This window comes from Culex quinquefasciatus, chromosome 1, assembly GCF_015732765.1.
Source record: "Culex quinquefasciatus strain JHB chromosome 1, VPISU_Cqui_1.0_pri_paternal, whole genome shotgun sequence".
Classification (NCBI taxonomy): Eukaryota; Metazoa; Arthropoda; class Insecta; order Diptera; family Culicidae; genus Culex; species Culex quinquefasciatus.
The window spans coordinates 90,594,931-90,607,483 of NC_051861.1; the positions used below are offsets into that span (position 1 = coordinate 90,594,931).

Below are 12,553 nucleotides of genomic sequence, written 5' to 3' on the forward strand. Positions count from 1 at the left end.
TATTTCTTTTAAAATTAATGACCAATAGATACTATTTTTTGTTTTCTGAGTTTTTTTTTCGCAAAAAGTAGCATTTTTTCAGTTTTAAATTTTTTGTTTAATGTTTTGAAACAAAAAAGTCGTCAATAAAAACATTATCTGCCTTTTTGAATCACCTCTTTCACCTGCCCTTTGTCCCTTGAAAATAAAACCATTCACATTCACAAATGTGGGAAAACCTCTCTCCACTCCCCCTTCCCACACTGACATTTGAAAAAAATCTTTCATCGCAATCCCATAGTGCCCACATTAGGTTTGATTTATTCGTCGCAGTTTGCTGCAACGCAAACCCATTCATAAAAAGTCACAGGCAATTCACCGAAAACGGTACGAACAACAAGTTACTGTTAAGGCCCGAACGAGTCGCCCAACCGTGAAGCCATTTTGATGCTAATCCAAATCCAACCAAGCTGTCAATAGCGAGCCGGGTGCGTGGTTTGAGGAAAGCACGCGAAGCAGTCAGACTTCGGGCAAGTCGGTTTTGCTGAAGTTTTAGATTTTTATTGTTGCAAAATCTTCAATAAGTTGATATTTTTGTTTTTTTTTCTGTTATTGTGGATTCAGCTGGTAACTGGATTTCTGGCATCTTCTCATGGTCATTCTCACGGTTTGTCAACAAAGCTTCTGCTGGATGGTGAGACGAAGTGGGGGCGAGGAGAGATTTTGACATTTTATGCCCGCATCTGGCCCGCCGTCTATTTCGACGGTTGTTGAGCCTACGGTCGTTTCCAACGACCGAGTCCAGCAAGAAACTGATCGTACAATATCTGCAAATAAAACAGAACCGTACTTAGCAAAGTGTCACTTTGTTTCGTTAAACCAAGAGCGATTAAGCCCCCTCGGCTAGCGAGTGTGTTTATTTCTACTGTTTCTTTGTTTTGCCCAGAGTATTCCAGAGAAGTGTTGTGTCGAAGAAGACAGCAATTATGACGGCCGAAAATAGCCGTCAAATTTATTCCAAGCACCCTCCTTTTTGCGGGTAATTTAAGCTCGATGGATGGTTTGCGGTAAATTTGCGGGTGTCCCGAAATGGACATGTGACGAATTTCGGGGTGTGAGTTAAGGTGGGGAAATGTGATATCATACTTGAGATGTAAATAAACGGATATGTTTGTTTTATTTTGAGAAGCATTCGTCATCAAAAAGTTATTTAAATACACTTTTTCAAGAAATTACATTGTTGGAAAGATCAATTAACTCAAGAGTGAATCCACCGACTCTGATTTGACAGTCGTATCTTAAACAATTTTATTTATTATTATCTGGAATGTGCTTTGTCATATTGGTAATGTCTTTAACATAACCCCCTACATTTTTGGAATAATGTTTGATTTTTTGCGATTTTGCTGTCACCATAGTGTGCGCTCAGTTGCATTGGAATTAACCGGGAAATGTTTCGTTTTTCTCTTCGTTATTGACATCGGCATAGTCTTATTCGGGACACTTTCAGGCCAACTCCTGTACGGGACCCATTTTTTCCTGAATTCAATTCCAAAGGTTGTGAACCCCTTTTCTTTCGCTTGACACTGACTTTCCGGTTCGTTTTTTTTTTTCTTCTTTTTATTGTGAGTCGTCGAACTAAACAGACTTCCTGTTTTCTTGCAATTTCCTTCTTTCCAGCACTGCCACCACCCCCACAACCGTCGCCACCACCACACGCTAGAGGTGTTCAGGTTTTCACCCGTGGTTCGAGCCCGGCATGATACGTTGCCCGTACCTGCATGAGATGCACGAACGCCTTCTGGGACCAACGCCACGCCGCGCGATTGCGATAACGACGACGACGACCAGCGCCAAGAACGCTTTTCCACCCCTGGCCAAGCCGGAAAACACGAACCTGGACCAGCACTTTAACGGCGGCAGCCCGATGGATCGCGAAAGTGACTGCCTGCTCGAGAGCCGGCCCGACAGCCGACAGATTGGCACGATGGTTAAGGTGAGGTTTTTAGAACTAGTTTTGTACAGGTTTTGTTGCAATTTTTATGAGAGCTATCTCATGCATTTAACTATATTTTTGTATTTTTCACTATTTGGAAAAACCTATAAATATATCAAAATTTTGTCAATGGCTGCTCTACAACTTTGTAGAACGTTATTACACCCAAAAAAAAAATAACCCAGCAAAGTTAGAAAAGCCACTAAATTTTAAAATGAAAAATTTTGTTCCAATCGAAAAAATAAACCTTCTGGGTTAATGTAGATTCAAAAAGTACAATTAATTTCCCTCGGGCCTCGTGGCGCGGTGGTTAGCGGCTTCAGCTACACAGAAAAAAAATCATGGTAATATTACATCTGGGAAGGAGTACATCTTTTATGTCAGAAAAAAGGTGTAATTTTACCTCTGAAAATGTGTAATTTTACCACTTTTCTGGTGTAATGTCACTTTTTCAGTCTAAATTGAGGTAAAATTACATCATAAAAGAGGTAATATTCAACCTTCCAAAATTACAGCTTCCAAATTTACATTATTTTTTTCTGTGTACCGATCCCTTAGTTGCTATGGGGCGCGGGTTCGATTCCCGCCTTATCCTCCTGGCCTTCTATCGGATGGGGAAGTAAAACGTCGGTCCATTTGCGTAAAAGAGGTTTTGGGTGACTCACCACACATAATCTTCGGACGCCTAGAAATGATCAGAAACTTGCAACAGAGCCCACAAAAGACCCGGGGGTCGTTAAAGTGGATTGCTTTGCTTTTAATTAATTTCCTTTAAAATGACATGTTCAAATCGGATGAGTTGTGGCATTTTTAAATTTTGTGAAAATGAGATTTCCTCAGTGTCAACTCATTAATCATCGGATTCTCAACAGTTGATGTCTTAGAAACTATTGGATCAAATTTCAAAGACTCTGAAATGTAATTTTCTGCTCATTTCAATGAATATATTGTTATATCAATCCTTCATAGGCCTAAAACATAAATGAGCAACTCTCTACGAAATCGGCAGATTTCGACCATTTTTATTTTTTGTATTTTTTTATTTGACTCAAACTTTATGGGGGCCTTCCCTATGACCAAATGAGCTATTTTGCGTCATTGGTTCACCCATACAAGTCTCCATACAATTTTGGCTGCTGTCCATACAAAAATGGTATGTAAATATTCAAACAGCTTTAACTATTGAATGAATTTTCGGATCAATTTGGTGTCTTCGGCAAATTTGTAGTTATTGTTGAGGACTTTTGAGAAAAAAATAGGTACACGGAAAAAAATTGCAGATTTTTTAATCAACTTTTTTTTCACAAAAACTCAATTTCCCAAAATAGGTATTTTTTAATTTTCGAGATTTTTTAATATGTTTTAGGAGACAAAAATCCACAACTTTTGAGCCATAGAGAAACATGGTCAAAAAATCTGCCGCCAAGTTATGAATTTTTGAAAAAAATAGTAATTTTTGGAAAAAAATCGAAGTTTCATGCAAAAACAAGTTTGACATTATTTTTTGAAGCAAAATTTAAATTGAAATCGAAAAGTACTTTACAGATTTTTGCCTACCTCACCTCACTGAGGCAAGGCTATCAAATCACTCGAAAAATGAACTTCTTAAATACACCTCCTAGATATACCTTCACGTATACCTATCGACTGAACAAACGTCTGTGGGGATGTGTGTAGACACGATTTTTTTCCACACGATTATCTCAGAACTGATTGAATCGATTTTGGCCGGATCCGCCTTATTCTGTTCGTTTTGGGGTCCCCTAAGACCCTATTAAATTTTATTTTGTTTAGTAAAGTATTTAAAAAGTTATGCCAAGAAAAAGATTTTTGTAGGTACAAAAAAGGGTGATTTTACGAATAAAAAGTTTTGAAAAAGTTGGTCGTCATCGATCATGGCCGTTCATGGTCACCCGCGACAGACACGGACGACGAAACAAAGAGAAACGCAAAAAGTTACTTTTTCAAAACTTTTTTTTCGTAAAATCGCGATAACTCCTGATGTTTATAAGCAAACCCCTTATGTCTATATGTCATTTTTTTTGTAATTGTCTGCTCTACAACTTTGTAGAACATTGTAACACTCTTAAAAACAACCCTGCAAAGTTAGAAAAAACACGAAATTTTAAAATGAAAATTTTTGTTCTAGATGAAAAAATGACCCTTCTGGGTCAATGAGGATTCAAAAAGTACATTAAATTTCCCATAAATAGAGATGGGCAAAAAAAGAGCGAACCGCTCAAAGAGCCGGTTCACTGAAAAGAGCGAACGAACCGTGGCTCACAAAAAAAGAACCGCGGTTCTTTTTAAAACTCCGGTTTTGTGAAAGAACCGTTTCAATATGGCATGATTTTTGTTATAAATATAATTTATTGTATTTCCGAAAAATGTAACATTAAATTTGTTTTTGAGAATTGAAAATGCAATTTCAAAAATGTCAATGCTTATAAAAATTAATCCCAAAAGTATACGATTTTCTAAACAAAATTAAATAAACTTTTCAGTGTGCAACTGATAGTTCATTAAAGTAAAAAACGTTCAAATTTTAATGAAAATAGAAATCTTATCCACTAAAAACAAATTAAAAAGCATTTCGGTTTAAAAAAAGTTCATCAATACTTCGATATTTTGAAAACTAATGAACCTAATGGGGATGTGCAAAATGCATTTTTAAACTCTTTTTTCATTAAAATGTCTTGCTATTATCTTTTTTATGACTTTGGCCAGAGTTGAGGGACATAAACTTCAAAAATATTTGGTATGGCCAAATTTATAAAAGTCCAATGTGAAATAACTTATAAAATCACACGATTCTTGAAAAAAACGTATTCATTTAAATTTTGAAAAAAGAGCGAAAGAGCCGGTTCAAAGAGCGGCTCTTTTTTAAGAGCGAACGAAAATGAGCGGCTCCTAAAAAAGAGCGGTTTTGCCCACCTCTACCCATAAATGACATGTTCCAAAAAATTTTACAGGCAAGTAACAAAAAATGGAAGATCTTTTAAAACTTTTTTAGTGTTTTTTTTTTTCGATGAAAAATATATTTTTTTCGGAATTCTGAGTACGGCATCAAATCGGGCGTCTAATTTTACATAAAAGTCCCTTTGACACCAAATTTCTATCTCATCGCCGTTTCAGGCTGCAAATGATTGAAAAACACCTCTTTTTTTGCATGTTCAAAAATGGAAGGGGTCGTACCGCCCCTCCGTCACGAGACATCAAAAAACGGACCTCGGATTCGTGATCAGGGACAAAGTTTCATGCAAATCGAAGAGGGGTCGGGGCAACTTTTCCCGATTTCGTGTGAGTTGGTAGAGAATTACCCACATTTTTTAAGGTTATTGCATAATTCCCCTTGTGAAAATAAAATCTTAAAAAAATAAGAAAATAATTTCATTTACCATTGAAAATTTATTGGTCGATTTCTATTTTCCACTAAACTAATAAAATAGAATAAAAGCATTATTGTTTGACATTATTGTTCAACTTTGTTAGAATTTTGTTATCAATACAGTTCAAAAATATTTATTGACAAGTAGAAGTTGTGGAAACTCTGGAAGTATTTTTAATATTTAAACTTAAAGGGACGATTATGTCTAGTTTTGATCGAAACTGGTGAGATGATCCAAATAATTTCAAAGGTATAAATCGTACGTGCGATAAGCATGAGATTATGGACAGAAAAGGTTTTCGAAAAAATCGTTTATTTTGAAAAGTTAAATAAAAACATTTTTCTTGGAAACGCATAAATGATGTCCGGATAAGGATTTTTCAAGTTTTTTTTTAATGTAATTTTATTGCATTACAGCTTTTATCAGAAGAAAATAAAAATATTTTTCAAGAATAATATAATTTTATGCAAATATTTTTCCTAAATTCAAAAGATATTTGCATCGACCTGATTTAATCGTACAAAGATTATTGTCTAATTATGATTAATATTTTTTAATGCTGGCCCATGCAAATATTTTACAAAAAAATTTTCTCGCTTTTGACCGAAATAAAAAATATTAAAGTTCAAATTGCTAACTTATGTCTTAATATTTCAATAAAAATTATGTCTTGAAATGCGAAATCTACCAGTACAGTTTTCTTGCAATACAAAATTTTAAAATATGTATTTAAGTTCAGCAAAAAATCTGTACAGCCATGCCTCGGTTTTGCACGCCTCGGTTTTGCACTGCCCCGGTTTTGCACCGTTCAGCTGCCTCGGTTAAGCACGGCCCAGTGCTTAACTGAAGCACAGAGCTTATGGGATTTTGGCTATATGGGAGACATTGGCTATAATTCTATGAATAATCAAGCAAACATCAAAAAATTATAGTGTTTTGGAATCGGGATGATGTCAGTTATCCATTAAAATTTTTATTTCATGAAAATTTTCACAAAAATACGTATTTTTCCTGTATTTTGAAAATGCATATTTTTTTCTCTAAAGAAACCAAAAATATATTGTTATTGCAATATATGTACCAAATGATCAGGTTTTTTTCATTCATTTTGGATGTAACAATAATAATAATTTTAATAATTTTAGAAAATACTCAAAATTTTCACAAAACTACGTATTTTCGAAAAAATACTCAAAATTTCAATTGTTACAATATGGGTATCAAACGATCGGGATTTTTTCATACATTTCGAATATAATAACAACAATTTTAGAAAATACTCAAAATTTTCACAAAACTACGATTTTTTGAAAAAAAGTACTCAAAATTTCCGTTTTTACAATGTGGGTATCAAACGATCGGGGTTTTTTCATACATTTCGAGTGTAATAACAATATTTTTTGAAAATACTCAAAATTTTCACAAAACTACGTAATTTCGAAAAAAAATACTCAAAATTTTAATTTTTAAAACATGGGTATCAAACGATTGGGATTTTTTCATTCATTTCGAATGTAATAACAACATTTTTAGAAACTACTCAAAATTTTCACAAAACTACGTATTTTCGAAAAAAATACTCAAAATTTCTTTTTTTACAATATGACCTTTTAAATTAAATTGATGCATAGTCTCAATATTCCTGCTCAGCGGATTTTGTCAGAAGGAGAAGACGATGATCACGATACCAAATGAACACAAAGCGATCTAAATATACTGTTTTCAGGCTGGAATAGATACCAAACTGTCACACGTAGCACTACAATTGGCAATTGGCGGTGCGTCTCAGTACTAATGAGGTGGTTGCGGGTTCAAGTCCCGTCGTCCCTTAGAAAAATCGGACACATGACGATACAAAGTAACAATTAATGAAAAAATCTCAACCATGTGATACTCATATTGTAAAAAACTGAAATTTGGGGAATTTTTTTTCGAAAAAACGTAGTTTTGTGAAAATTTGGGTATTTCCACAAATTTGTGTTATAATTTTTGAAATGTATAAAAAAATCCCGAACATTTGATACCTCTTGTAAAAACACAAATTTTGAGTATTTTTTTTTCAAAAATACGTAGTTTTGTGAAAACTTTGAGTATTTTCATTTTTTTAATAACTTTCGAAATGTATGAAAAAATCCCGATCGTTTGATACGCATATAGTAAAAAAGAAAATTTTGAGCACTTTTTTTTGCAAAAATTCGTAGTTTTGTGAAAATTTTGAGTATTTTCTTAAAAATGTTGTTATTACATTCGGAATGTATGAAAAAATTCCGATCGTTTGATACCCACATTGTGATAACGAAAAATTTGTGTATTTTTTCGAAAATACGTAGTTTTGTAAAAATTTTGAGTATTTTCTAAAAATGTTGTTGTTACATTCGAAATGTATGAAAAAATCCCGATCGTTTGATGCCCACATTGTAAAAACGGAAATTTTGAGTACTTTTTTTTAAATCGTAGTTTTATGAAAATGTTGAGTATTTTCTAAAAATGTTGTTATTACATTCGTAATGTATGAAAAAATCCCGATCGTTTGATACCCGTATTGTAAAAATTGAAATTTTGAGTATTTTTTCAAAAATACGTAGTTTTGTTAAAATTTTGAGTGTTTTCTAAAAATGTTGTTATTACATTCGAAATGTATGAAAAAACCCGATCGTTTGATACCTATATTGTAAAAATTGAAATTTTGAGTATTTTTTTCGAAAATACGTAGTTTTGTGAAAATTTTGAGTATTTTCTAAAAATGTTATTGTTACATCCAAAATGTATGAAAAAAAACCTGATCATTTGATACCCATATTGCAATAACAATAAATTTTTGGTTTCTTTAGAGAAAAAATATGCATTTTCGAAATACAGGAAAATTACGTATTTTTGTTAAAACTTTCATGGAATAATAATTTTAATGGATAGCTGACATCATCCCGATTCCAAAACACTATAATTTTCTGATGTTTGCATGATTGTTCGTACGATTATAGCCAATGTCTCCCATATAGCCAAAATCCCATAAGCTCTGTGCCTCGGTTATGCACGCCTCGGTTTTGCATCCCCCATATGCGGTGCTAAACCGAGGCACGACTGTACAGTACATTGAAAATTCACAAATTTCCAAAACATGAGCTACAGTCATCCCACATATTCGGAACACCCACAAATTCGGAACACTTTTATGATAATTTGTCAATAGCATGCCAAAAGTAGCTTTTCTGTCGACCCTACTATTTTTAGAACCTTCATTTGGACATTATCTTGCTATTTCACTAGTAAAGTAATACTTTTGAACAAAAACTTCATTTCAAGACTATTTTGTCCAGAGCAGCAAAACACTGCCTCCAAATGGCCTGTTTCATAATTGTGGGATGTTATTGTGCCTCCCACAATTGTGGAACACCTGAATTTAACTGATATTTTCACAAAAAAAGTTTTCAAACCATGTATAAGACATCACTAAGCTTGAGTTTCATTGGTTTCAGTGTGTGAAGTCATTATTTGATAATAAATATGTACTCCTGGAGAGATCCAAAGTTTGTTTACATTCGTAAGAAAAAAGTGTTCCGAATTTGTGGATTTCAAGGGTCAAAGTAATTCTTCAAAAACTTCATATAATAGTTAAAATTTTCAGATGTTCGATACAGCATTCAAAAGATCGCAAGAAAAGCTTTCAAATGAAGGTAAAAGCGAATCATTAAGTTCAATTATCGATTTGCTATGATTTTTTGAACATTGGCCGATCTGGAAACCGTTCCGAATATGTGGGATGACTGTACTGAAAAATATTTACATCTACCTTTTCAATTGTTGGAACACATGTTTTGTGTTTTTTACATTCATTTCGATTTTTTGTTGAGAAACGTTTGAAAATTATTTATTATATTTTTTTTAAATGCTTATTTATCTTTTTGAAATGTTAGTCGTGATCTTATCATTTATAAGAATTTTTTGAGGGTAGCCACAAAAAAGTTCAAAAGGTTGTGAAATTTGCTGAAGCAACAGTTAGTTTTTCCCTGGACTCATGAAAAGTATCGGGGCCGCATTTTAATGCGGATTCAGTGGCTATTTCTGAACATAATTTTAACATGTTATTTAATGTTAACATATGGAATGTCGCCTTCCTTAAGGTGTCATGGTAAGGTCCAGCTTGTGGCGATACACTACCTTCCCTTTACTAAGCAATCAAATCCAGAAGGGAACTTTGAAGAACTTTAGAACATTCGAACAACCCTATAAATTTACAAAAAAAACCCGTTATTTTAAATTAATATAAAATGTTCCAAGAGAAATAAATCCTCGCTGGTTTTTTTTTGATATTTTTTTTTATATTAAATATGTGTTTTCGGAATTTTGGGTACGCCATCAAATTGGGCGTCCATGAAAGTCCTTTCGACAAAAAAATTCTATCTCCTCACGGTTTTGAAAAAAGTGCCTTAGTAAAAATCCAGAAACTTGAAAGGAATCGTACATAAGGGTCACCGTCACGAGATATCCAAAAATGAACCTCGGATTCCTGATCAGGAACCAAAATTACCCCAGCGAGCAAAGTTTCATGGAAATTGAAGAAGGGTCGGGCTACTTTTTCTGAATTCGTGTGAGTTTGTGGATAGTAACCTCTATGAAAAAGGACGTCGGAATTATGATTATATTGCATGTTTTAGAGCTTATTTTATTATTATACTATTATTTTTTTTTCTTCAAATCACCCGCTGAATAAATTTCTCGATTTTTTCGAACTCAATTCTTTCGAAAGTTCAGATGTAAGGAGGAGTTGCTTCTAACAACCTTTTATATATTATTGAGGTGTGGCCACATTGATTTCCTTTTTATGTGAATATTTGCTCAATAAAAAAATGGAAAATTACAAAATCTTAGACAGTTGCGTTTTTCCTCATTGACATTCAGTTCTTTATTAAACGATTCTAAAAGCTTAACCATAATAAAACTCTAATGAACAATAATAGTATTCCCATTCTCCACCGAATTTCCAGCTCAACCCGGACGGATTCGGGTCGCACACGACGCCGACCCACCACAAAACACCGCTAGTGCCTTGCAACGGAACGACCGACGACGACGACGACGATGACGATTGCGACGAGCACGACGCGTTCGGTTCCACCGTCACCGACTCGGACGACGCGGGAATCCACCTGCGGTCCCACATCCGCAAGATAATCGAGGGCCGCAAGCCAAAGAATGCCAAGTAAGTGAAGTGGAACTGTTTGCGCTAGTGTCCGCTAGGGGCGCGGTGGGCGGTTGGGAGATAATTTTATGTATTTTATTTTTGTTTCAAACCGATCAATGGAAAAGCATATTTTGGGAACCCGTCACTGCCAAAAGGGCGAAGCGTCATTTAAGGCGTTTAAGGTTAGATCTTTGTGTTAACAAACAATAGTGGAATGAAGTTAGTTTTTAGTCGCAGGTCTTCTAGAGACACCTAGAGATTATCAGTCAGAGCACAGAAAACTTTGCGTCATCTTCTCAAAGATCTATTATCACCCCACATGAGCAGTCACACTGTCATCGGTTCAGCTCAGCTGATAGTCATTCCATCAGTCATTTGTGGTGGGGGTCATTGTTATGCAACTCATCTCATCTTCATGGCACTACAACGAAACTCTACCGCTTCATTATGCTGTTTAGCAAAAAAGCAACAATTCATTAGCGAGTGCGCGATCATTGCCATACAGCATCAGCATCATCATACACTTGCAAGAGATGAACTGCACTTTATCTCGATGTGTCATTTAAATTCAGAGTTTTTTTTTAACTTTTTTTTGTTGTGACTTTTCTCATCGGGTCATTGATTGGTCAGTTGATTCGGAAGTAGCGATTTAGATATAATTCATTTTTTGTTGATTTGTTTTAGGTTTTCCCACGGTGTTTCATAAACTCGATTTATTTTAAAAAAGTTTGATTTTTTTTTGTTTAACAACCAATTTAGTAAAACTTAACTTACATGGTTTGTAAATTTGTAAAATATTCATGAATAAGTTCTAATTCATCAAAATCAGGCCGGTTAATTCCGCAAAACAATTCGTTTCCCCATTCTAATAACCCAAACGCCACATTAAATTAACCCTTCACCAATCAGTCCTGTCGGCGAATGGCGTAAAATTCCCAATTAATCTCTCCAGCTGAGACGCACACCGCCGAAAACGAGCGACCCCTTTTTTCTTCTCCCCTCTCATATCATGAAAACTGCAATTGCACTTTGCTTTTGAGAAAAATATCACGGAGGGGTTCCGTCCCTAGGCAGTACAAAATGCACACAATGGGAATAATGCCCATTAGAGAGGGAACGCGACTAATGAAATCACCACATGTGCCTCGGACTTGTAGATAAATGTGGACGCAGTGGCGGGACTGTGTTTGATTTATTTGTGACTTGAACCTTCCCACACTTACTGGCAAAAAATCATCGACAAAGGGTCGTTCCGGCACGTGGCATTGAACTTTGCGGAAGTGAGATGAAGGTCACGTTTTCGTGGGGATGGTTTTTTAAATAAATTTTATTGGGAAATCAGTTCTTGAACCTGAAAATGAATGTTTATCGTTTGAATGTAAATTAATTCCAATTTTTTTGGAAAAAGTAACTTTTTTACAAACTTGCGCCTATCTCTGCTTGTATTGCACCAAAATTAATACTTTTTTCAAAAAAAAAAATGTTCTTAAAACTGTTCTCAACAATGTGGTTGATTTAAAATAGTGTTAAAATGTCATGGTGCAATATGGCAGTGGATTAGAAAAAATAATGTCAGATGAGCAATTCTCTGAGATTTCGGTCATTCGATTTTTTCTGTAATTTTTAATCCGGCTGAACCTTTTTGGTGCCTTCGGTATGCCCAAAGAAGGCATTTTGCATCATTATTTTGTCCATATATTTTTAAGCATAAGCATAAGCATAAGCATAGGTGCCCACCCGCAGTTGCTACTCCGTTATTGACCAGGACCTCCAGAAGTTACATCCACGAGCCGTGGAAGATAAGTGGGTGCTATCTTTCCTCGCTTCGCAACTTCTCAAAGGCCCCTATCATGCTGATCAATACCGGCGCCGGCCACGACCAGTGGTAGGGTCACGGGGAAGTGGATGGGAATGTTAGTCCGATACTTGAGTGATAGAGACCGCCCAATCGACTGCTTCTCCGACAAAGTATCACATGAGTTTTGAGGGGGTTAGTAGATGGGTATG

The 12,553-nt window shown here is 35.0% G+C and overlaps 1 protein-coding gene across 5 annotated transcripts in view; it reads left to right on the forward strand.

The window, feature by feature from the left end:
- Positions 1 to 12,553, forward strand: part of LOC6052025 (proton channel OtopLc) — a 130,404-nt gene that overhangs the window by 51,975 nt on the left and 65,876 nt on the right. For 4 of the 5 annotated variants that reach the window (XM_038249627.1, XM_038249628.1, XM_038249629.1 and 1 more), the window contains exons 2-4: positions 1,660 to 1,975; positions 10,350 to 10,564; positions 10,672 to 10,728. In XM_038249627.1, the coding sequence (XP_038105555.1) occupies positions 1,739 to 1,975; positions 10,350 to 10,564; positions 10,672 to 10,728 (509 nt within the window). In that variant the 5' untranslated portion in view covers positions 1,660 to 1,738. The remainder of the gene's footprint in view (positions 1 to 1,659; positions 1,976 to 10,349; positions 10,565 to 10,671; positions 10,729 to 12,553) is intronic. The other variant, XM_038249630.1, reaches the window with a different exon arrangement.